This window comes from Poeciliopsis prolifica, unplaced genomic scaffold (genome assembly GCF_027474105.1).
Source record: "Poeciliopsis prolifica strain line A6 unplaced genomic scaffold, Auburn_PproV2 SCAFFOLD010, whole genome shotgun sequence".
Taxonomy (NCBI): domain Eukaryota; kingdom Metazoa; phylum Chordata; class Actinopteri; order Cyprinodontiformes; family Poeciliidae; genus Poeciliopsis; species Poeciliopsis prolifica.
This window is the reverse complement of record NW_026562385.1, coordinates 1,669,157-1,696,063: the sequence shown is the minus strand read 5'-3', so window position 1 is coordinate 1,696,063 and position 26,907 is coordinate 1,669,157. Positions and strand designations below refer to the sequence as shown.

General features: G+C 39.6%; 1 protein-coding gene across 2 annotated transcripts in view; it reads left to right on the top strand.

The window, feature by feature from the left end:
* The first annotated feature begins 5,531 nt into the window (after positions 1–5,531).
* Positions 5,532–26,907, top strand: part of sdk2a (sidekick cell adhesion molecule 2a) — a 100,434-nt gene continuing 79,058 nt past the window's right edge. For both annotated transcript variants that reach the window (XM_055035960.1, XM_055035959.1), the window contains exon 1: positions 5,532–5,858. In XM_055035960.1, coding sequence (XP_054891935.1) covers positions 5,711–5,858 — 148 coding nt within the window. In that variant the 5' untranslated portion in view covers positions 5,532–5,710. The remainder of the gene's footprint in view (positions 5,859–26,907) is intronic.

Below are 26,907 nucleotides of genomic sequence, written 5' to 3'. Positions count from 1 at the left end.
CGCTGCTGGGCAAGGTACAAAATCAATCCAAGTAATGTTGCATCTTTCAGGTGGCTGCAGCCTCTCTGACAGCTTGAATGAAATGTGCGTTTCACATCTTCGGTTTGAGACATTCAATTTCCAGCCGCTTCTTGGGGCACAATTCCACAGAGAAGGATCAATGCAAAATGAGTGGAAAATTGCTAATGTTATTTACATCAAAGTGAGACTGGAGGAAACCAATTATGCCAGTGATTCAAGGCAATATTCTTAACTGAGTTGTCCCCCTGGAAATAGTGGAATAATATTTTGATATTATTAATATTCTGAGGCCTACCTAATATTGTTTTAAACAAAATATACAGTTGCATTGAACAGTATTTTCTCCTTAGAGATTTCTGTCTTTGCTTTTGGACATTCTTAATTGTTTCAATCCATCAAACAAAAAATGTTACTTTTATTAAGAGAAAGACTACCCACACCATTGAGGGCTATGTGAAGACATAACTGGCTCCTTGGTCTCCACCACAGCAATGAAGATATCTTTATTCCTTGGACTATTTTACTTAGTCACTGTATAGCACTTTAAAAGCACTTTTTGCACTTTATTAACAAACACTTTATTTAGCACTGCAGATTAAGCATAGATTTGCACATAATAATTTGCACACAAATTATGAGTTCATTGATGCCGTGTGAAGAATAAATCATTACTGTTTCCAGCTGACTTTGCCTCACTCTTCATCTTCACTGTAAAATCCAACTGCAAAAGGCCAATGTGTTACAACCACCCTTTGTTAAATTGTGAATTAACTTCAGTTAACCTTGTTTTTCAGTTCAGTTCCCCTGACTATCCAGGCCTTTTTACTCCCTGTCAAGTAGAATGAAGAAATTACTTTAACAGAATCAATCTGATGGCATAAATCAAACTACAGTATCTCTAAAAGGAATATGTTGCGGCCTGATCTAAAGAAATTCAATCGCAGATAAGAAGCAAAAATATTGACATCTAACATGCTGTCAAGTGTTACAAAAGGTTTCAAAAGGAGTCCAGTGAACTACAGTAAGAGACATTTTCTGCAGAGAGACAAAATATAGAACAGTGATGGATCATTCTAGGAGAGAAAGGCCTACCAAATTTACTGCAAGAGGGCATGGTTTTATTACAAAGTCACTAAAGAACCTAGAGCAATATTTAAAACACTTCAAGTCTCTTCTGCCTCAGTTAAGGTTAAGGTTGCTGGCCAAAGAAAAATATGCAAAGGCCAGTCTCTTGTTTCTTGTTTATGGCATGGTCATAATATGATTGAGCTGCTGTGGCATGACCTTTAGTAGGACTTCCATGCTCAATATTTAACATATTATATGAAATTATCATTTCAAATCTAACTTACACATTTACTCAGGTTACCTTTGTCTATGCATACAGTATTTTAGTACTTTATTTTTGCAAATAATAAATAACTTTCTTTACATATTTGTTAAAACTATCACCATGTTGTGACATTATAATTTGAGAGAGATAATCCGTGAAAAGATCGACTTCCACCAGTTCCTACCTGTGCAGCTATTGCCATCAGAAGAGCAACAGAGGGCAAGCGGCATGAACATAAGCATTATTTACAGTGCTTAGAGTCCCCGCCCCTGTCCCCCCACCTGGGCTCTGATTGGTTGTTTCTAGTTAGCAGAACAACTTGATTTTTGTTTTGTTCACAGGTTATCTGTCTCACTTTACTGTCACAACATGGACAGTTCCAACAATACATATTTTAAATGTAAAAAAAAAATTATATATATATTTTTATAAAAGTTGCATGCTGTAGCTTTAAGATTTTACAATGTGGTAGAGGTACACGTTCAGAATCATTTCCTTTTACAAACTGACCAGGATTGATGAAGAAGAATGAATTTAGGTTTTGCTGAGGAGAGAAAACAAATCTGAACATGAGTATGCGATGCTTCCCACTAATGTCTTTTGCTCAGAAACTGTTATTCATCTTGCAGCAGGAGTTCGGATGTGTTTTTCATGTTTCAATTTGCAGCCATACCTCTGTCTCAGAGAAGGAGCTGTGAGGTGATCTGTTACTGGGCATAAATCAGATTTTATCTGTGAGGTACTGTAGACGAGGTGTCATGATTGATGCAGCAGCTCCGCGCAGTGTGCATGCAATCTGCTGGCACTTGTGAGAGAACGCTTTTTCATTTACAAGAAAGAAAAACCCACATCCATGCTGCAAAATCAGCAACATGTGTGTCAAATGATGGGCTGTGTAGAAGAAAAGAAATAGGAGGAGGAAACAAAGATGGGGAGAGTTATCAGCCTGTTTTCTACTTTAAAAGAGACATACTCCATGGAAACACAAACGTCTACCTACAGATGAAAAGCTTGGTGTTTCATGGTCACTTACTCATGTGCTTGCATGAGTAAGTGAGGCAGCACAGGGCCAATCTTAAACAAAGCTTGTTTAAATTAACCCATTTCAGATCGAGCAAGTTGATAGAACGAGAGCAGCTTTCAGAAACTGAGCTGGTTTGCTATTTGAATTTTTTTTTGCTGATGTTAACCTAAAGTAACCTGGCAACATGTTGTCCAGTAAGTAGTCAAAGACACCCTCTAACAAATAAGGGTAAGCTACAAAAGGCAGATGCTGAGCAGGTTGGTTCTACAGCTCCAAATGATACAAAATTGTGAGAAGGGGTTTGATTTTTTTTGTCTCCTATCATATCAAAAATCACCATTTCATTGCATCAAAAATATATTTCTTTTTCCAAGGTAATCCATTACAAATGTTATTATTTTATTATCAAATTACTTTCTAGGCAAATTTAAACAAGTGAAAAAAAAGGTTCCATAAACAGCTCAGCCTTTTTTCAGCTACTGACAAATTTAAAGACATGGCTAAAGAGAAAAGAAGAAGGTTGAGCATCCGAAATCCCTCCTCAGCCAAGAATGGGAAAATATTTAGTTTTTAACTCTACAGCAATCGACCCCTTCAGTTCCCAAATGTCAACAGACTGAAAGGAGAGATGATGCAACACAGAGGTAAATATACACCTGTTAAAAGTTTCATGACTTTCTGCCACATCCGGCTACACTGAAGTAATGACTTGGGTTTTAACCACTAACAGAGCAAGTACTTTTCCTAACGCTTTGAACAGAGGCAGATTTTGCTCTGGGTCTTTTGCAATGGTGAGGATAAGAAAAACGGGAGTCCAGAGGCAACAGATTGAAATTTAGTATTTACTTGCCAGTTGCCCCTTCAACAAGTTTTCTATTGCGCTTACGTAAGTGCATTCCACAGGGAGTTGGTGGCACCTGCGTGCTGCTAAGAAAAGGGAGGAGAGTATTTTGCAATCTTTGTGCAGGACTGCTCTGTAATTTCTCCCAACCCAAAATTTTGATGATTTCTTGCATTTTAATTAGTTAGGGTGGTCGCAAAAGAAAGGTCTCACCCAGGGCGGCAATTATGCAATTGCCGCCATTAACGGCTGTGAAAATTTCCTTGAAGACTTGGCCGGATAATCAACATTAACTGAAAATGTCAAAGCTTTAAAAAAAGTAGGGGGAAAAAAATTGGATTAAAAAAAATATAAAAGGCGTTTATAAATTAGTTAGTGCTGAGTTAATTTGACTGTCCGATTTCAATTAATTTAGGCCATAATTGGCTGGCGAGATGACTTTAGTCCACCTATTTAGTCAATAACATTAATTTAACCAACTAAGAGGCTTAATTTGTTTAATTAAGAACACTATAGCACAGGATTTCTGGCATTCATTAAATAACTTACCGGTAGTGTTTTTTTATGTTAATAGATGCAGGAGTCATTTTTCTCAGCCCTCTTTGCAAAACCGTGAACCCGTGGTGTGTCACTTGGCAAATGAAAATACCTATTCTGAAAGCATGCATGCCTAAATGTCAGCTACACAATGCTGTATTGTTTGACACCTGCCTGTGGTGCCCCCACAGCATGGCTCGTAGCATCAGGCAGCCTCTGTTTCCTCTGCAGCAGAGCAGTTATGGAGACAGAGACGGAGCACCTGCCCTCATGCCTGAGCGCTGTTCCCAGCAGCTTGCTAATGTCAACCTGCCTGATACGCACAGCAGGGTGGGGGCTCCAAGACAGCAGCAATTTTCCACTGCATGCGAATGAGACTGGAGAGCAATCTGCTGGCCTAAGAGCCTCATAATCAGCACATCATTATCAGTAGGGGTTGGAACATGAGGTGCAAGTAGGTTGAGGAGAGAGGAAATAAAAGGAGAGAGCAGGGAATGGCACCAAATGAGCTCCTGTTGACATTGAGAAGTTCGAAGACGTTGGGGTGGGAGGGACATTTTAGTAAGAGGACATCTTAACAATCTCACAGCGTGGAGGGTAAGAAGAGAATACCGCCCCTGTTTACACATGAGAAGCAACAGCAGACTTTATTTAGCCTGTGGTAGCTCAGATGTTCCCTGTTAGTGTGCGTTACTGCTTGTCTTTTAACTCACAGGATCTAATGGCAGACGTACAGATACGCTGTGACAGCTCTTTGAAGCTTACCTTCCCCGCATGCATTTTTCAGCGAGTTCAAAAGGAGCAAGGACAACAAAGCTGGTATCACAGCTCGCATGTACCCTCGCCTGTTTTTCCGAAGTGCCCAGAATTTTCTGTGTACTCAAACATGCCTTTAATCCTTTTGTCTGATGAGAGAAGAAACATTTTAGGCAGGGGTGAAGAGGGGGGTGGGGGGAGGCAGTCATATGCAGTCCTTCTTGATCTCAAGCTGCTTCCTGAATCAGCTCCGATTGCTCAGGTGCACTCTGTCTACCCTGGTTTGTGCAGCTTATGACATAGAGCCACATTGAACTGCAACCAACGCAAAACTAAATGTATTTACATGACAGAAATAGCACTGACTTTTGGAGCCTGCATGACCCAGTTCATGATTTCTTCAACATTAGGCAGGAAGGGGGGATTTGGGATGGGGGGTACGTGTTTGGACAGATTTAGTCGTCATCAGGTTGTTTTTGTAATCCAGGCTTTTTGGGTTTGGTGTGTCAACAATCAATCACGGCTGTCCAAATGGATGTTTTCTTCTTCTTTCTACCACGTGGTGGCAATAGCGCACAGAGCTCTCAGGCTTGACATTACTTGGCTCAGAGTGTGCGTGGCTGACACAGTCTATATGGTGCTCAATTCTTAAAAGGGGGGCTGTATTGTAAATTGTCTCTTTTAATCTAATGTATATAGCTATATATATGTATAGCCTATATATGCCAGGTTCACCCTCAGCTCGATGTGAAAACAAACTGTCTGTCAAACTTTTGGCCAGCATATCTCTGTTTTTCGTGCATTATATATCTGCTATTAATCTAGAGTTTACTCCGGGCAGTAAAGACATGATGTCAATACTCGGTCTCAAATACTTGACAGCCGGGCAAATTCAATTGGACTGACTCCGCCTTGCTCAAGCGGGACTTGTCCATAGGATTTTTTTCCTCTCCCTCTCTTTTTTTTTTTTTTTTTTTTTTTGTCATTCTTCCGCGTGCCAGTCGGCGTGCCCCGCGCTCTCCGGCGGACTCTGTTCTCCGCGCTCCCCTCCGGTCAGTCACCCCCATCAGCACCGAAGAGCATTCTGACGCACAGGACCAGCGGCGGCAGCGGCGGCAGACGGAACAGGAGCAGCAGGAGAAGCAGCAGCAGCAGTCGGGACACTTTTAGGGGGAGTCAGTGGCAATCACCGAGCAACATGTTCCCGGCGGGGAGACGGGAAATCCGCAGCAGGGGCTCGACGGTACCGCCGCGGAGCACGCTTGGACCCGGGCAGAATGGACAGGTGTGGATGTCCTTTTGGATTCTGCTCTTGTCTACTTATATCCCGAGCGCTCAGGCTCAAGGTAAGATCTGCAACTCAGTTGTATTGTACTTATAGAAAATAATAATAATAAAAGTGTGATGAAACGAATTAATACAATGCGGCTATTATTAGGCGCATAAAAACAGCCCACAAACTATACTTGGCTTTAGAAATGCTGTATAAAAGCTCAGGTCAGGAATGAAAAAGAAGGGAAAAAAAGGCAAATTTGGATTTAAAGTGAAATTATGTGTCAGTTGTGCGCATAGTGTCACAAAACCACAACCTGAGGGACTAAGAGAGGTTTTATTGTTTAAAAAGAAAATCCTGTTGTCATCACAAGCAGTTTGGTTTGTTTCTGCATCTCTCCAAATGCATGCATTCAAATCTTTTAGGTATTTGCATATTCCAGATTGTCTGTTTTATTACACCTTAAAAACCACTTGGATTCTTTCACTGGACCTCTTGACCAGTTGTGAAATATGTGAAGTTCTCTGGTTCTCTGACAGTTTCACTGCTGCTACAGATTAAGCTGCCCCTCTTTTGGCTGCCCCTTTAAATATTCTAGCAGAGATCATTAACTTGCACGGTTATGACTACAGTGTGGAAACATTAAAAGAGAGCAGTTGTTTCTGAAGCATTGGTTGACTGGAGAATGTGTCTTGCAGAATCCATAAATCACGCCGAGCCTGTTTGATTTAATGTCCAGCTCACCCAGAGACATGGACAACACTAATCACACGGTTACTATGAAACTGTGACTCCTTGCTTGTCATTTATCATCTGTTAACTGTTTGGCCAGTGAGAACCTAATGAGATCTGCTAAATAAAGGCAGAAAGCCGTGGAGAACAAGTATGACCTGCCGTCATATTTCATGAGTGGAAAAACTGTAACTGCTGGTTGTCACAAGAAGTGAAGGTAAGTTAACATAGGAATCAGCACAGTTTGTGGAAATGCTGAAACATAAATCTTACTGTCTGTCTTGTCCCATTCAATTTCAGTAACTTCCTATTTGGTTCTCCTTTGCAATGCCATGGCCTTTGCTGACGTTGTAAAAAATATGTCTTCTGCGCACCAGACTATCAAGCATTTCTTGAAGGTCCCAGAAAAAAAAAGTCTTCTTCAGATGTTGATTCATTTGAGAAGTGCCTTCTCTATGCACTCCCCATTTCACAATCGCACTGCTAGGTACACCAGAGTGCTAAAAGCAGCATAATCCCTGCACTTGTTTGCCTTTGAACAACTTACGTTGCTCTAAAGTGCTCCCAACCTTATCTGAGAAGAGTCTCTGGCGTCTCTTATTATGCAAGGCACAGTTCCTCTAGCTGTTATTAGCATCCCTTTCTCAAGCCAACAAGCCTGAAGTATGTGCGTGTATGTGTGTGTGGATCTATTGAGCGCCACCGGGCTACTTCACTGGGATTTTACCTTTCCTCCTTGAAATAGAACCATTTCTTATCCCTGCAGTTCTTTTTCTGTTCTTGTGAGCATTTCTGGTTGAGTATTAACATTGGTGAGAGGTCCAATCCTGTTTTCTGTCTCCTCTTTCATTTGAGAAAGGCCTCCTCTATGATGCATTGTCTATGCTGTTCGCTCTTCGATGAGGATGCTGTTGTATCCATTGAGGGTGGGGGGGGGGTGGGGGGGGGTTTCTCAGCATCCAAAGACACCTTGTTCCTCTGAAGTAGAACACAGCTCTTATCCTCAAGGGAGGATCCTTGTTTGCAAATGAGCGGCATAAAAGCAGTGTCGGTACAGAAAGTTAGAGATGCTGTAGTTATTCCCTGAGAGACAAAGACCTCTGAGGATGACAGAAATTAGGCGACACATAGCCACCTCCAGGGAACAGGTGCTACGTAGATGCTTGTTTTTCAGCAAGTTCATATTGAGGCACCTGCTGTTTTTAATACAGATGGCTTTTCAATTGCACCAGAGGATATGTGGCTGATCCACAGGAGGAACCTTTCTGCTGATTTTACTCAACAAGCCATTTTAGGACTCTTGCAGATCTCATAATCAAAATGCCTGGTAAATGTGAGGTTCGTTTTATTTTTATTTATTTTATTTTTCTCTTAGTTGCCTTTGTGTTGTCTTTTTTTTCTCTTCCTCAATAAGACTGCAGAGATTGGTGTGAGTTTGCAAGTAACTGTGTGTATGCTTGCATTTTGTTGCGCGTAAATGTGTGTGTGTGTGTGTGTGTGTGCACAGTTGCCTGTGCTTATGTTCCTGTCTATTGAGCTTTAATCTAGATAGCAGCATTGACATTCTGCCAACCGACAGCTGCTATAATTTTCTGGACGTACGTTATTATGCAGCTTGACAGCTGTCAGCCATTTCCAAATCTTTAAATCTTATGATAATCCTCAGTGCTTACACAAAAAAAAAGCATTTGTTTAAAACACTCTGAATCTGTGTGTGATTAAAACTGCCTGCTCTAATGCGGGCCTGCACATCATAATTCATCCCCATTGGTGACACACAAGCAAGCACATGCACTTGCAGGCGCATCCACAGATAGATAGAAAAATCAATATGTACAAGATTACACAAAACAAGTGTATTACAGTTTTAATTGAATTACAGATGTCCCTTCCTATAAAGACTACTGGCAAGCCTGTTAATCTACACCTGCATGTGCAACTGTAGAACAAATTTACTAAAGTCACAATTTTAGTGCTATATCTATTGTAATTGTGTCGCCTGTACAATAGGTGATGGAAATATAAATTTAATTTTACAACCGTGCAAGTACTAACAGGTGTTACACGTGTTTTAACAATTTCATGTCACAGCTCTTCTCTGTGCATCTATATTTACAAATAAATAATTTGGTAGAAGGCCGTTAATTAAACATGTTGCCAGAGAGAGAGAGAACAGCTGTTGAAAATTTTAACTTTTTCTTTGCAATGTGGCTCATGCCTGGAAAAACCCCAGAAGTGACTCACTTGGCATCAGGAGCTTTTCTTCACAGATTCTGACAAGTTTTACTTGTTAATCCTGAGAGTTTTAAATGAAAGCAACTGGACTTATCTTGGTAGAAGTCCAGTTGCCTTCATTTAAAACTCTGTTTTATCATGTCCTGGATGACTGAGAATCTACGCCAGGATTTGTCCAAAGTTGGTATTCGAGGAACCGTATCCTGCATGTTCTTTCCAGGTTTAAATAAGTCTCTAGTTTAACACACCTGAATCAAACGGTGACTCAGTAGCAGGCCTCTCCAGAACATTGACATGCTGAGGAGACATTCACTACCAGTGTTTCTAACCAGGGAAGGAACTAAAACATGTAGGATATCATCCCCTGAAGACTGACTTTGGACACCTCTGATTAGTCCAGATTTTTCTTCAATGCATCATCTAAGTGCACCTGCTATGAAACCCTAACCTCCTACTAACTGTATAAAGAGTGATACAATTGCTACAGGGAGCTTTAGCCTGGTTTCTCTATACCTATGATGTTAACGTTTAGCTTTTTGTCTTTTCAGGTAAATAATTACCGTAGGTGCTGCATACATTGTATGTATTGAAAAAACTGACATAAAACATTTGGTCAATGTTTCTTTCTTTATCATCACTGTAGTTGAGGAAGAAACTCGTAATTTTGACTCTTTGCTTTCTTTTTAAAGTTCAGAAGCTAAATATATGATTTCACAGTTTCACCATTTAACATTCTGCATATGTTCAGGTTTAAATAAGTCTATAGTCATGCAGTATGAGAGTGTATTGAAACCAAATGGTTGTGCCAAATATTCTCAATAGAGATATATGTACCATTACTATCCCTGTTAATGGTTTTTTTGATGCATGTACAAAAAGAAAACTTAGATGAGTGTTTTGACAGTTGATGTCTATTGTTTTGTGTAATGCAAAGACATTAGCAAAAAGAGCAGAATGTCCACACTAATACCAAATTACTTATCAATTAATTATCAATTCATACATTGATGAAATTATTGTGTTAATGTAATCTTGTCTACAAATCCTAACTTGGTGCAATACTCTCTGGTATGTTCACCAGAGAAATTGTCAACTTAATTACTTTATTTCTGTGTAATATGGTTTATGTCAAAAAGATCTGTCTTCTCTTTCAACCTCAATTTCCCTTTCCCTACTTAATTAAGAAAATCACCCTCATTTCATTACTCTGCCACCACCATGCTTCACTGTTACAGTGGTTGAATACAACGTGATGTACTATTAGTTGTTTGTTATATATTTAGTTGATCTGTATATTCTCCATCTATGAGTAGATGGCTAGACATAGAGAAATAATGACATCTCTACGTAAGGTGATGGACGTCTATTTTTTCTAATCTGATGAGATTTGACAACTCTCCACATCCCAACACAGTACTTTGCGAGTGCTGGTTTCCAAAGCCATAATACATCATCTATGCATTGTTCATATTTATGACATAGTTTTGTATTTCAGTGTTCAGTAAAATGCAGTAACATTCACCAGAGAGAGAACAGCCGCTAAAAATTTTGACTTAAATAGTTTTTTTTTTTGCAATATGGCTCATGCCAGGAAAGCCCAGCAAGTGGTTCGCCCAGCCTCAGGTGAAATGGTGTCAGCTTCCATATCAGACTCCCTATGTGTCTTCCGTGGCTGCCTCCCATGTTTGGGTTGGTTGGCTGAGTTTTTTTTTTTTTCTCCTTCCTTTTGCTGCCAAATGCTGTCTACACATGTTTATTCATGCTGCCACAGAAAACCTTATCCTGCAAGAGGCTCAAGTAAGAAAAAGTCTGCTCGCTGGCAGTAGCAATTAAAGTAAATTAATGAAAAGCCACATTTTTTTGCAACAATGTCTTTCCTTTTATTTAGAAAATCTAAACGCTCCAAAAGATTTTAGGAGTGACAAATGATTGCAATCAACCTCATTGTACAAGAACAAAAGAGCTGTTTTGATGTCAATGTTCCTTTTTTTAGCTTCAGGAAGTCTTTAATTGGCTCAGTTCAGCAGTAAAACTGTGTTTATAGTTCATAATGCAAATGTAATCCAAATTAACTGCAGGGTTTTGGCATTCTCCCTTTGCTTAGTAATTGCCATTTGCCCAAAAGGCAGTGGTGATAGCTGTTTGCACAGGGCAGAGTCCTATCATGTCTGCGGATTTGGGTAACTATTGCTAAAATCCTTGCTTACTCTTAAGAAAACACTTTTTTTTCTTTTTTCTTTTTTTTTTTTTTTTGATCTGTTGATGTTAAGCATCATTTTAAGCTTTGTTAAGAGCTGTTTGTTTAAGTTGTCACAAAAGAATGGTAAAAGCATAGAAAGCAACTAAATCAGGTTATTCAGACAGATTTCTTATAGAGAGAAGCATTGGTGTAGGGAGTCAAAAATAATGTTCGAATAAGGTACACTCAGATGTGATTTTTCTGTAATAACAACATTGATTGTCAAGCAATTCCTTCTTTTGGGGCCGATTTTAATCACATAGCCCGAGAGTGGTTTTGTTTCCATATCTACTTGTTTACTGATGAGACTGAGGGGGAGAGGCGCTGCAGGGGGGAACAGGGAAATTCTTCACATATTAATTCTCCTGGCTAAACGTCTAATCAATCCAACACAGGGCTTGGAGGCACCTCAGCTATCAAGAAATAAAAAATGTCTCAGAAGAGGCCTTGAGCTGAGCCAGAAACTGAAAGCAGAAATGACCTTGGACACTGAATGGAGGAGAATTTGAAGTGCCTCTATTTGTTTGTTTTGTCTGATATAATTTTGACTAGGGAGCAGAGATGTTTTGCATGCTCCTCTTTGTAACGACCTCCTTAAAATGAGGCATTTGAAGAGCCCTCACAAATGGTGTCATTAGTTCCATTGGCGCAAGTGAGGGATTTGACTCAGTTTGTATTCTTGGAAATGTACATGTGTCTTCGAGCCTCCGGGCTGTTGCATGTAAACATTTAAGAACACAAAGGCAACTCAAGGAAAGCTGTGTTGAGAAACAATGCCTTTTAGAGCATAATGTGCCCACCGAATCTCCGCTCACATCCAGCATGCGCCTCCTGGGGACTGCTGAGTGTATTCTTGTGTTGTGACTAAAATGGCAAAAGGCACAAGGAGAGGAGAAATGGAGGAACCACTTTGATGCTTTGGAAGTATGGGTAGGAGCAGAGTTTTTTTTTTCCTTGTCTATGTCCTAATGAAAACAGCTGGTCATAGAAATCCTGTTTACTTTGAACATAAATTCACATCTTAATATTCTTGGCCTAGACACTCTTGGTCATTCTCAAACCAAGACACAACACAACGACTACCTGCCATTAGTGACAACATGAGTAATCACCTATATTTTTTATAAATATAAAGAAGGTTCAGAAATGGATCTCAAACTAGCCTTAGTACTATTGCTGGTTCTAAGGCCAGGCTGTCTTTAGACTGCCATCCTTCTTTTGTATATCTGTGTATCGTTTCAACGGTGTGAGCACTATGATGCCGCAGAACACTGAATTCCTCACTGGGTGCACTATTCGGAGTTTGGGCTGTGCAATCTAATGTAGAGAGCAGTATTTTATAATCAGAAGAAACTGTGGTAGTAGTTAAATACAAAAACAAATACATATGATGTAGTGTTAATAAAATTTAACAACCTAAAAAAAATCTAAATTGGAAAACTTTCAAGAACTACTAATATACAGTGAACTAAAGTGGGTGACTGAAGCAAGAATCAAAGAAGGGAGTGCTGCCTATTTGAAACAAGTCATAAAAATTGCCAGAGTGAATACACTTTTTTTTGTTCTATAGATTTGTATCAAAGGAAGTCATGTTGGATTTTGGCAGGAAAACCTCAAACTTTCTTACCTATAATTCCAGCATTCCAATATGTTTTTTTTCCAAATTAAAATTCAGAAATTTCAGTTTCTGAGTGAAGGGAAGGAATAGTAAATCTGGGCCTGTCAACCAATTAGAAAACTGGAAAAAAAGATGTTTGCAATCTTCTATGGTAATATTGTTGTAAAACATCTGACATCATAGTGCTGCTAGAATATTTGCTATTTGTAACAAAACGTTTGAAAATATACTGATTTAAATCACATTTTACTTTTCAGCTCTTGTTTGGAAGTTTTTGTAGAGGTTAGCCAGTTTGAGTGATTCCAAACTGAGACATGTATTTTTTGGTTTGTTTGTTTTTTGTTTTTTTTTTACAGGCAAATTCTTGTATGCAAATGTGCAAAGCTGAGCTAGCTGTCCTGCTCAGATTGTGCTTGGCAGCAGGCCCACCAGGCCCTCTGGGGGGGCTGGCAAAATGCCTCTCTGCATCTCAATACCTTGTGCTCTGTATTGATTACAGCTTGAACCGCCTCTCTTTTCCCCCATTGTCTTGCTCTTGGACACATGGGATTTGATATCATGTTTGATTTCTGTTTCCAAGCACCTGCTGTCTTCATCTTCATCATCCATGTAGTTTAGATCTTGCTCGCAGGGCCGCCCCACTGCTATCACAGTTTGACACTCCACCATTGCTACAAACAAACGTGCAACTGCGATACCAGCAGATATCAGTGTGGATGTTAAAAGCATTGAGTGAGATACACCTAAAGAAATCCATACCAATCGTCTCATCCGGGGATCTTTTGTTTGTTGATAAGGCGCGCGTACATAGCAGAGTGGAACCGTTCGTCATTGAGGCTCTGCAGCACTTCGTGTGTTCACATAAGCTTTGATTGCTGTCCTTGCCCATAACATCAGCCGAGTATCAGTCAAGAAATGCGATGATAATGTGCGCTGACAGCGGAAATGTCGGCTCCTTCTTTATGGCTCGATGTCAAATTTGCATCCTTGGCCCCACGTGAAAGTGTTTCAGGTTGGCTAGTAAGAGCAAAAGGCTGGATTCAACCTCATCAAAGGCTGCTTTGCTTTTCAAACATTAGCCTATTCAAGATTTATGTTTCTTGATTTCTATGCTGTTTTCACTTTCAGGCTGTCATTGCAATATTTTTTCTTATTGCAATAAATTGGAAAATGATTTAGCCTAAATTGAATATTAGAATGTAAGTTATATTGAATAAATAAATGAAATACTGAATATTTAAAGGTTGCAAAAAAAAAAAATGTGTTTGACCACTGCAGTTAAACAAATTATGCAAGCGCACCGTACATAGACAAAATGAATAGGCATTCCACAGTCTGTTGAAATGATTAAATTGGAAAAGTAGCGCTTATTCTTGTATCTGCATGCAGCAGTAATAATCATTTAGTCCTGGAGAGCCAGTGTTTGACAAAGAAGCATAAATTTGCTAATATGCAAGTCAAGCCCCTTTGTGTTTTTTGCCTTAAATGATTTCAGAGCAGTTTGGGTGAACAACTCAGAGGTTGAATAAGAAGTGTATGGCACACTGCACCTCCGAGAGCAGCCAACACTGACTGGGATGAAAGAAACCCTGCGCAGACAGATTTGCCTACTTATTCAAATTTCAAAGACAGCCTGAAAGAGGAACCCAATGAAACTTCCTTTATTGCTGTAATGCATGCTAACAAATGCATAAACATGCACGCTGTAGCAATGTGCACAGCTCCTAATGCACATGCACGTTTTCTTATTCCAACGCAAGCCTTGGCAGAAATAGAAGTAGATTGTTTCATTATTGCTAAATGAAGCTTTCTCAAACCAGCATTTGAAAGAAATACTGTAATTTCAGATGAATTGGCAAAATCAGAATCAGCTTTTTTCAGCATGAATCATTTGTTCATGTCCTGATGGCCTTCTGTGCAAAATAGTTTCCAATTTAAGCTAACTCCCTCTGCCACATTGCAGTCCCGGCCAACTGCAGCGAGGTGAAGTAGAAAGGGGAACAAAAAAGGCAAATTAATATTATTAGGGATGTCGATGGTGGGCGCTGGGTGGGATATTGATGGAGGAAAGAGAGAAGAACACTGGAACACTGGGGCAGGGATTGCTGTGGCGTACAGTAGCACAAATCCTAAATTCTGTGCTGATCCAATGGTAGCTAGGAAACAGCTGACAGTAAAATGGGGGGATCAAAGGGATTAGTGTGCCCAGTTTGAGCTGAAACAGTAACCCTTGCACTTCAATGACTGCCAGCTTTTTTCTACATGCATTTCCTTTTATTTCAGATGTTTGTTTTTTTTTTGTGGAAAAAGTGGAAAAATAGGAGGTGTAGCCAAAAAAAGAAAATGAACAAGTTAAAACAAAACTGGCACATTTAAACCATGTATGCAGATTAATACCACATCATTTTGTAGAGAAGATAAAGCTCACTTATTTGATGTTGTTTGTTGCCTGTAAATGAAAATCAAATAATTATATAAAAAAAAAATAGTAACGCCAACCTAAGTGTCAAATTTGATGGTGACCGTATCATGATTTGGGGTGCACTTCTGCAGGACGGACTGGTGCACTTCAGATAATGGATGGCATCATGAGGAAAGAAAATGTGTAAATGTTAAAGTATCTCAAAACATCACCCAAAATGACAACTGGCCTCAGGGTAAACCCAAATCAGTGGGTGGTTCAAGACATTTTATTGTCTTGAACCACCCACCAATTAGGGTGGTTCATGTTTTATCATGGCGTTTACAAAAGCCTCTTTTCAATCCAGTAAAAAATGTGTGGGCAAAGTGTATTTGTGTGTGAGCAAGACTGTCTTCAAAACTGACATCAGTTCTCAAAGAAGCATTGGTCAAAATTTTCCAGCAAGCTATTTTGAGAAACTTGTGGAAGGACAATCAAAAATATTTGTTCCAAGTAAAGTAACTTAAAATGAATATTAGGAAATGCTCACAGTTTTCTGACCTTGAACGAAGTAAACATTATTTTATTTTGTGATTGTTTTGCCAGAAGGCAGTAAATGCTATTATTCTATGTTTTTTTACACTTTTTATCACTCAAACAAAATATGTTTAATTTGTATCTATAGCAAGTTTATTTACTGTGGAAAAAAAATCTCTACTCTGACTTCCCAAAATTCCCATTGCCGCCATCCAAGCAAACAAGACAAAACAAAGACATGGCATCTGAAGGAAGAGGATGCACCTGTCACATGAAATCAGGGCTGCCTTTTATGATCTGAGTGAGATTTCCTGTCACAAGGGCTCGAGACGCAGCCTGTTTAATTCTGCAGGGGGCTCCCAAGTCCCAGATGCCTCGGTCACTGTCTCCCCTTGTCACAGAGCTTGGGTTAAGTAACAAAACAAACGAGCCCAGGCATCCCCTGTTAGGAACATGTACCGTTGTGCACTGGGAGGCCTGCTGACAACGATGTTCTCCCTGAGGTCTCCAGATGGAAGCAGAGATGGACATGTGAAGTCACTCTAGGCTGACAAAGCTTTACTCCAGAGATGAAAGCCAATTTGGATCTACATCACATGTGACATACAGGAGATATTATAGTTCAATCTGATTTGTGATGCCAGAATTCATCAAAAGTGTAAAACCAAAAAGCATTTGCTCCAGAGCAGATGTGGATATGTTAGAGCTTGTGGTGCCATTCCAGAAACCTCTGGCTGCTTCCCATCATCACTCTCCTCGAAAGTCTTTCACAGAGCTTGTCAAACTATTTTACTTTGGATATGAGCCTGTGTAATTCCCCAGTTCTATGAAAGATAATGTTTAAGCACATCTGCTGTAACAGTGGGCACAGTCTTTAAGCCTGTAGGAACTGCTGAAATTGGAGTCATATCTGTTTAATGAAGTTGCTCTGGTCAATGTTTAATTTCGTGAATTTCAATTAAAGGGCCCCGTTTCCATTTCTGCGATCACTCAAGGGGTTGTCGTGATAAGATTTGAAGAGAGAATGGGTAAAGGAATGACCAGTCAGAAATGTGTTCTTTCAGTGCTTTGTACATTGATCTATTAGTACATTGATAGTGAATATTTAGTTTCCATAATGAGAGAAAAGGTTCCTCTTTTCAGGTAGAGAAACAATGAATCTTATAAAAATATGATGAGAGGATTAGAGAAAGTATGCAGGTCTTGGGAATAGACCTGCATACTCTGAGGAACTCCAATAACTTTTTTACCTTTTCATTTTACTTTGGGGGCTTCTCCATTCAGTACCTCTCTATTACAGAAGAATGGTGATAAAGAAGAAAAGATGAATGACAATGAGAGCAAGAATGCCAAAAGCCTTCTTACACCCAGTCTGCAGATTTGGCCCATGTAAACTCTGAGGGGTGGCAGTGTTAAAAAGCTGTAATCACACCACTACTTCGTTCCCAATGTGGTGTTTCATTCTGCATCATTGAAAGCTTGTTTTATTAATGCTGTCCAGAGTGAAGTATGGCAGGGTTTGCTTTGTGTTCTTGATTTAAAGTGGGTTGGAGCAGAAACAATGGGCATGAAAAAAACATGGAAGGCTGTGAGATGCCGCCCACTTCCATTACCCTGAAAGGCAACAGCAACCAGAACACAACACAAAGAAGTGGATGCGTACTAGGTCTTAAGCATGAAACCCCCATGCTTTAGTTCTAGATGTGCTGGAAGTCTTAGAAAAATAGTCTTTCATAGTTTAATTCGGGGAAGGAATTATGTTAGTTGGTTTTCAATTTATTAGAATTCAAAGACATTTCAGAATTAGTTCATGAAATTGTTTATGTAACACATACAAGCCAATAAAGCCAACATATAGCAACTTTAAGCAAGGTGGGGAAGTTACTGTGAGTCTGTTGCCTAATTGCTATCATTAGCAGTTCACATTGACATAAGTTATTCTGCACAATTAATCCAGCGCCACTGAGATATTACAAGGCAAAATATTGCACCGGGTCAAGGGAACAGAAAAGGTTGTAATTAATTATTAGTTAATTTAATTATTTCATATTTCATAGGCTGGTACAATGGAATTTTTTGTTGTGCTTTCCTCAGGGGACATCAGTGACTTTTTCAACTGCATGTCTTGTAGGAATGTGGAAGTGCACACAGTTGATGGAAATCAGGAGCCATTGTTGTTTGACAGAAGGCACCTTTGCAGTGATTGCCTGTGTTATTAATTTGTGCGATGAGAGGAGGCAGGCTTCTCCGGCCTGTGATGGTTACCCGCCGCATTAAAGAACGGCTGCTATGAATGACACTCAGGACTAATGAATATGAATACATTTATAAAAATAGGCACAGGCTCCCCTCTCCGTGCAGATTGGGAGTGACAGCCACATTGACTGGGCATGCTTGATGAGAGAGGGAGCCGGTGCCCCTAGAGATGCAGGATGTTGTAGGCATCAGACATGCAACCAGCACACACAGACTCATTGCCATTGTTCATAGGCAAATGTTACGGTATGATTGCATTCAAGAAGAGTCCGGCATTAAGAAAAAGAAATTAAAGATATCTCATTACCCTATTAACTTTCTGGGCACTAAGCTTGTTTATCAAAAGATTGTGTCTGCTTTACAAATCTGTCAACTTTCACCGTATCCATCAAAGCTAATTCCATCTATTTGTGGAGGATATCACTCTAAAAAGATCATTAAACGCTATCTGTGGAATATTGAACAGATGGGAGGCTTGAAAGAGGATTTATTTTAATTTGGAAAATCCACAGGTGTTCAATTGTTAGCGAATGATTTATGCTGCACAAACACATTTACATTGCTTGTCAGCCAACTTATAGATTGTTTCCTGTGGAAGCAAAGTGCTGTAATTTATTGTCATTAACATACAATTCATTCTGTTGAGGCTGACTTTGGGGACATGAAGATGCATCAATTTATCTCTGCACTAACAGTTTGGTATTTAAGAACAGTCATTACCTTACATGGCTATTAATAATGAACCACTGTTGATTGAATGGCTTTTATCACATTGTCTATATCTACAAGAACAAGAAATAATTTTACTTCAGCTTACTTAATAACAACACTCGCTTGAAGCATTTACAGAAATATAGATTAGAAAGTGAATGTCTTCTTTAGTTCCATTTTCTGCACTCTTCCAGTTTCTGAAAAAAAAAGTGTATTTTATAAACTTGCACAAAATGTCATTACTGAAAATGGCACATGGTTTCCAAACCAGTTCGCAATTAAAATCTTAAAAGTAAAGCATGCATAGGCTTTTAGTCCCCCTAAGTCAATATTTTGTAGTCATTACTTTCGCTTCGTCTTTTGTGGCGTTTCCTTGCTTTACACATCATTAAACTAAACTTTTTTTCTCAGTCGACTTTGAAAAAGCCAAATGAGACCCAGATTAAATTACACACAGAGGGGTTTTGTTTATTTATGTCGGTAATTGATCGCACAGAAAATGATTTGGGGGTATTAGAGTAAAAGTGGTAATGCATGCCATACTCTTCAGATTTTTGTTGTCCACAATGTTAAACCATGGTTTTTCTATATGATTTTCTTTTACTCTGTGTTGGTCAGTCATGTAAAATCTTAAGGAAATGCATTGCAAAGTATGTAACTCAAATGTGAATTCAAGGGGGAGAAATATTGTTGCAAAGCAGTTTATTTTTTCATCACCTCACCCAAGAAATGTTCTATTTTTCCTTTCAAACTTGTGTCACAGAGTGTTCAAAAGGATTTCTTCCACTGAGTTTGTCCTTTACCAAATGGCAAAAAAGAATATGCTAATATGTTCATCTGTTTTCCTCTGCATGTGATGATCCTAATTGATTAATTGAAGATCTGATTAGCTGCAGATTAATAATTCAAGATGTTATTTGCCATGCTGTTAAGTTCAGGTGCAGGAGCGTGACTGGCTAAGCCCCCACCTCGCTTTCAGATTTTCCAGCAGTTGCCGTCCTTGTTTTCCTAAGCTGAAACACAGGCAGAACCGATCCCTCAAAGTTCTGTGAAGGACTTTGATTGAGATAAGTGGAATATTCATTGCCTCCGACAGGCATAACCTTGGTGAAGTGTTCTCTGGCAGCCACTTGAGGAGCGTGGCAGACTGCATGCTCTGGACATTGGGCACGACTTACACCATGGTGCTAACCTTGAGCCAGGTTCCTGTAGAGCTGTGGCTTTGCATTTAAGGTGCATAGAGAATCCATTGAGGAGCTGACTTAACTAGGTTAGATGGCTCTAATGGATTCAAGCCATCAAACTTTGCTAATTAATGGCAGAAGCAACCTTGAGAGCAGTAGACAAAAGTGTATTAATCTTGTTAAGTAGTGTGTGCAGGGATAGTCAATTGGTTTTCACCTTAAAACAATTATTTTGTCAAAATTAAAGTTGACAAAAATATATTCTGTTTGAGTGTTTACTGCAGGTTTGTTTATTTCAGTGACTTTTCTTTTTAATCCAAATTCCTATGTTTATGACATACTGCTTGTTTGTGTTTTCTTTTAGCATTTCTTTGTATAAATTAAACAAGACATAAAACAAAAAAAGCTGTTAGATTGTACCTCTTGTACAACAGAGCCCCAGGAATTCTGTTTGATTTCCTCCTGATTCGGCATCACTGCCATTTCCTCCTGAAGGTAGTTCAGTGTGAGCTGTTCCTGGGGGTCAGGGGCCAATTCAGCATTATTGAATAATAAATAAACAGAAATGTGTTTCAGCCAAAGCTGATCCCTGTTGTTTCTTCTCCCCCTCACTTTCCTGAGCGGACAGAGAACAGCTGGAGCCTTGTATTCTGTAATGGCCTGTATATATGCAGGGTTTCATATTTCAATCACTGCCACGGCAGTTGAAATTGGTGCTTTAAGATTAAGTTGAAATTGGAAAGTGGCTATCGTGTCTGCATGAGGAAACACATTTGAATTTGAGTAGAAAAGGTGCTCTGTGTCGCATCTGAATGGCAAAAGAAGTAGTTCTATGGAGCAGACTTTACCTTCAAGCTATGAATGCTGTGGGGCTTTTCGAGCTTCAGTCAACTGATTCTTTTGTGAGAAGTAAAGTTAGAGACATCAAATGGAAGCATTTTACAACAGCGCCATCATCAGTGTTTCAAAATCTGATATATTAATGAGATATAAATGATGCATTGATTGGATAGATCAGCAATCAAATTACTAAATATCAGTAGAGCATTCATTCATGCTAGTGAGGTTTGCAGTAATTAATGTTTTGTATTTGACTTTAAAAAGTGAATTGTGTGAAAATGTGTTTTCACTTCTTTTTCAGTTACTTGGTTAAAAATCCAGTGCTTTGAAAAAGGTATTTGCCCCCTTACACATACACACCTTTTACATCATCAAATGATTTCAGAAAGCGAAAGCGATAAACTGCCTGAAGCAACCTCTCTATGGCTGCAACTCACCTAAAAACAAGTTGCTGTTTTTTTCAATACCAAAACTACTAGAGAGCAAAAAGAACACAAAAGCTGATCTCACTTTTGCCAATTAAGCAATTTTTAGAAGGTCTGGGTCCTCTTACTTTAATTCTGGTGTAAAACTAACAGTACTACAGAAACAAAACATCATACTTTCAAGCAAGCATAGTGGTGGTAGTGGGATGGTCAGGGCTATTTTATCAGGACCTGAGCAATTTGCTGTAAATGATAGAACCATTAATTCTCCTCTCTGCCAAAAAAAAATCTCAAAAGGGACTTTAGCTTTAGCTTAAGTGTACTTCGGTTATGTAGCACAATGATCCAAACCACACCAGTCGATCCACATCTGAATGTTTTAAAAAAGAAATGAAAGTCTCAAGTGCCCTAGTCAAAGTCCAGAATTAATTGCAAATGATATTATATAGCATGACCTGTGGTACTGGCTTGAAAACCATCCAATGTAGCTCAATTAAAACAGTTTCTGGCCTCCTCCATAGTGATTTGAAAGACTCATTGCCAGTTATAGCAAATGTTAGATTACTGCTATTGCTGCCAAATGTTAAGCAACCAGTTATTAGGTTAGGGGGCAATTATTTTTTGCAAAGAGCCAAGTTTTTTTTTCTCCTATATATAAAAAGAAACCATAATTTAGAAAGAACATTTTGCATGTATTTATATATGTCTTTATAAGACTTATGTTTGTCTGATATTGAAATTTGTTTGATTCTGAACATGCAAGTGCAACACAAACGCAATAATAGAATAAATATGTAAGCAGGGAAACATATTACAACAGCACCACTGTGTCAAGTTTGTGAGTTTTACCTATTGGCTCTTGCGGTCACTTACTTCTCTTAGTCACACAGTCCCACTCTCTCTCTTTGCTACATTAACTGAATATTCATTATGTGGCTAATGGTGGCGCCTTTGAAGAGGAATGATCATATTTAATTTTCTCGCCAGAGAAGGAACAGAGTCAGCGAGAGGCGAGTGAAGGAGAAAAGCGTATGAGAAAGATAAAAAGGGAGGGAGTGAGAAAATTACATCAAGCCATGAATGGAGTGGCACTGGGGCATGGAGTTTATGGACAGGCAGTGATGGGGCAGATAGAAGGAGATGAGATGAGTCTACAGATTACAATAAGATTATATCAGTCTATCTTCTGATAGTATTGATTGACCTGCACCTGTAACTCTTTTGTCTGTCAATGCAAACACAGCGGAGGGGGGGAGGATGTTTTTCTCTCACCCACAAATGCCTTCCTTATTTGGAAAAATGTTTTTTCTCTTTCTCTCTGTCTTTGATAAAAAGTATCCAATTATGAAAAAGACAGAAAAAAAAAGAAGAAAAAAAACGAGTGGCTGCAATGGTATTTCTTTTCTCTAGCAGTTGAAGTCCCTGACTGTGTTTATTGCTTTATCGATTACCATCACAAGGCAGTAATTTGCTAAGACTTGCAGGGACATGATTAAGGATCCACTAGCGATGCATGGTGGCTCTAGTTGTTGCTGGGGTGTCATCTTGATGAACACATGCTGACATGCAGCGTACATATGCAGCGGACACTGACACAGTCGTAAGGGGGGCTGCGGGTGTGTGGGGTGCATTGCTGTCACAGACATCAGTGGCTTTAAATCTCCTGAGCTAACCTTTTAATGCTCTCAGATCCTTAAGGCTGGCTGGATAATTGATTGTGTTTGGTCTAATGGGATTAAGAAACACTAGAGGCCTTGAGTTGGACACAGTGACAGCAATGGCACCAATGGTGGTGGATTGGAAGATGTTAGGTTGATGTAAAAAGTGTAAAAAAAGTGGGCAATGGATTGAGAAAGAGTGTTTGTGTGAAAAAGAGAAAAATTTGTGTGTGAGAGGATAAAAAAGGGTGAAAAGATAGCTTCGGGTCTGCTTCTCAGTCCATTCCTAATTAGCTGTATGAGAAAACCAGAGAGTTGATGGTATCCCCAAGTGAAAAGCTTGTTAGCGTAAGAGATGCTATCTGCCGGCTATTGGCTTTGGCTATGTTTTGCTCACTTGGTGAGTCACAGTGCCTGTGGTGTGCAGCAAGATGAAATCGGTAGAGACGAGAGCCAAGGTGGGAAGACCCATCTCCCCTTTATTACTCAGGACAGAGACTGTCCCAACCTGACATTTCAGCAATCGCTGTGCGTTTGCTTTGTCACTCTCGCCACAGCATGTTTGAAAGTGTCAATCTTCCAGATTCCCTTTTTTTCCCCCTGGATTATTTTTACCTTCTTTCCTCTTTTGGAATGAAATAAAAGCAAAAGTTTGTGGGGGAGAATAGTAAGGTATGATTCTGCAGTTAGTTTTTTTTTTTCCCTCCAAATTTTACTGACTTCTTCATGCCCAGCATACTGCAGCTGTGTGTCGAGAATCCTTAGTCTCTAAGCTCAGAGCTGTTTCCATCAATGCCAGTTTTTTTTTTTTTTTTAACGTTGTTCCTTTTTCAACTGTGCTGTATACAGCCAGGTAGCAACTCATAGTATAGAGGTTAACAAGGTCTGTCATTGCTGGATTCCTGGCTCTATTCACAAGTCCAGCCAGCCAGATTATGCCACAGATCCAGGTTTTGTCTCGGGTGAATAGAGGCTGTGGCAGCCCACCGGCCCTTTATAGTGGGCCACATTTTCACTTGGGATCGGAATATGCCAGGTCAGGATAAATGTTGCCATTTTGCCAGCTTCCTCTGGCAAGAGTAGCAATATGTGAATTGTGAATATGTTTATGTGTGAAACTGTAATGGTACAAGTGTCAGTTAATGAAAGACAAAGAGAGTAGAGAGAGCGTAGCACAGAACAGCAGGAGGGCAAAGGAAAAAGGCAGATGATTAATCTGGTGTGTGTAGAGTAGGTTATGTGTGTCTGATTACACTCTGGTAGAAACCTGAGAGAGTAAGGCACTATGCTGAGCACAGAAAATCGTGCTGCATATTTGCTTGGTTGAGAAAATGTGTCACTCTGACCCGGCTGTCTATTGTTATCGATGAGATGACAGGTGAGGGGTTGCTATGGTTACCTCAAGTGGGGCTCGGGTTGAAATTAAGAATTTTTTTCTTTCCTTTTGGTAGGATGGCCTCACAATTTCACAGTTCAAACTTTTTTCCTGCCTCGCATGTCCCAGTTTTGTTTAGGTGATGAGTGATATTGTAACACCTTATGGGTGCAGCAGGTGTTACTATTAGGTGAGTGCCAGTTGGTGCACATAGCGGGTGTTAGAAAGAGCTGTCACTTAGCCCCTTTTCTCGATCTGTGGAGACTTCCCAGAGAGCAGTGTGTCCTTACAAGGGCCAGATGCTGCCTCGGTGTGCTCAGCTTCCATCTTTTCCACTCTTCCCTCATTCCCAACCCTACATCAAAGACGTGCAGCCCGTTTTCCCCAACAGCTCTAAATCTCTTTAATTCCATCATCTGTTGCCCATTGAGGGCTGCAATTTAGGCTTTCACAGAATTTTAGTGTGCTATTAAAAAATCTTTAGGGTTGGTGACCAAGCCCTGTAGCAGTGAGGAGGGCAGTCAGCAGAATGTGGTTCTCTCTTTAACCTCTGGATTAGTGTCCCTGGGGAAACATTTAAACATAAAGACAAGTCTTGAAGACATGGATAATTCAAAACATATATGACTTTAGAATGTGCTTTTTGATCAAATATTTTGTCGTCATCTGAATGTTTTCACCATTTAGGCAGCTTTTGCTTTGAGAATTGTTACATCCACAGCTTCATGCGCTCATCAGGCACTTTATGAAGTACACTTTGTCAGGTTCGAAACACTTTTCCTTTTTCCAAATTGGATTGAGGTCTGGCCTCAGAATCGTTTTATTTGTGTTTGTCATAGATGGAACAAGGTGCCTGAAATATTCATCAGACATCTTCATATGGACATAATAATATTGTGCAGTTGATTCATCCCAGCAGATCTGAAATATCATCTACTGCAGGAGTTTCAAACTCATTTTCATTTTAGATCATATGCACTCTTTTATGAAACAGCGAAACAAAAATACTTTGCAAACTAACTCTTAGTGTAATGTCTGTAGGAGTTGTTTATTATTACAGCATGAGTTCCCTAGAGTATTCTAATGTTGTTCATGCTCATAATCAAGGGTCTCTTGGGGTCAGGTTTCACTGACATACTCCAATTAATGGGGAGTTGGTTAAAGCACTGTTGGCCTTCTGGCAGCTGCAGAAAGCCTCGCTCCTCTTCCAAGCTGAGAAAGGGGGGCACATCCTTTGCACACCTGATGACTCTAAGAGTGATTGACCTGTCTTAATCACTGGTGTGCCCTTGCAGAAGCTGAGGGTCCCTGCTTGGAGCAAATCTAACTTGTTCCTCTACACCACTGTCCTCCACACATTCTGATTTGCACTGAATGTCAAGAAGACTTCAATCGGCTTTCACTGCTATTACTAGCTAAATCTAATTAATACTAAGGGTAACAAATATCTTTTAGACTTGTAAGCCTCGTTTGTTCTAAAAAAAAAAACACTACAGCTGATGACTTTCAGTTCGGTCAATGTGACAAAAATGAGAGGTCATTGTCCCTGACATGCACAGCATGACACAGGTTCTCTCAAAGATTACTACCACCATCTGAGATACTATTGTGAACAATACTCTTTCAAGGAGACAAATTTTAATGTTTTCATCCTGGAGAGATGTCTATTCCAACTAGTCTAGCATATTCAAAGGGTTGTTTACTTTTGATAAAAGGGAATCTTCATTCAGCTGTTTGGTGAGATTATATCAGTAAATAGTCCCTGTTTGTCTGTTTACTCTAGATTCTCACTGGCAATGTGCTTCTCCCATCTGGAAGTGTTTTTTTTTCTTTTTAACCCAGTATCTCTCAGTCAAAGATAAACAGTAGTATTGTTTACTGACAGGCCAATGTCAACACCGGTGATGTCACTGATATCCATTGCAACAAACAAAATTGCAAAACAATGATACAGGATTAGTTCTCTGACAATCAGGGACAACCCAAGGGTAGAATAGAGATATGAGGCTGGAGTAGGGCTTTAGTTTCACACATCTCTGCAACAGCTGTCTCTCCACATGTCAGTAACAGCACAAATCTAATCCAAGGCCTCGTTGCCCATTAAACACAGAGCGATTTTGACAGAGAACAGCTACATGATCCCCTACCAGATGAAATGCTAGGTACTGGATTATTTGTGGTGTGGCAAATCATCCCGAACCCTTTCACCCACCCAGTCAGCCACAGAGGTGGATTAGAGGTTTGCTAATCTGACTATGTGTGGTGACACATGTCAACCATTGGATGTCTGCTGTTAGATGCTTTTGGGGTAAGGACAGACATGACCGTATAATCCGGGATACACAGTGTTGGAGGGTTTTTTAACTTAATTTTAACACCGATTAATCACACATACACACATTGCAGATACAAATGTTCTAGGCTTTGCAGGCTTTCTTGTTGGTACTGAACAAACATTTCCTCAACTGCTAAAAACCACCCAGGGATTCTTGTCACATTTTTCTATGGGCAAACCCTTATTTTCATTTTGGTGCAGCCAATGGCACTGTATAACCTTTTCCTTCACTTCTCCCCTTCTTCTTCTCCTCCTCATCACTGTGTCAATCATCAAAATTCTGTCACTCTGGATATGTCTATGTTGTCTCTGACACAGAGCTAAGATCCAGACAGAAGTCAGAGATGAAGGCACACTACCACTTCATTTTCTACTCTCTTGGAATTGTAACAGACTTTTTGCTTTTCCCAGATTTTAGTTTTTCCTTTTTATATTTTTTCTCCACTGATCTAATTTGCAATATTTCCACATGTTAGATGAAGCCTGTACATGCGGAACAGAGTACACATGGCCAGGGAATTGAGAAGTGCAAATAATTCCCTCATGTGGAAAGGCTGCAATTAACTGGGGATGTCA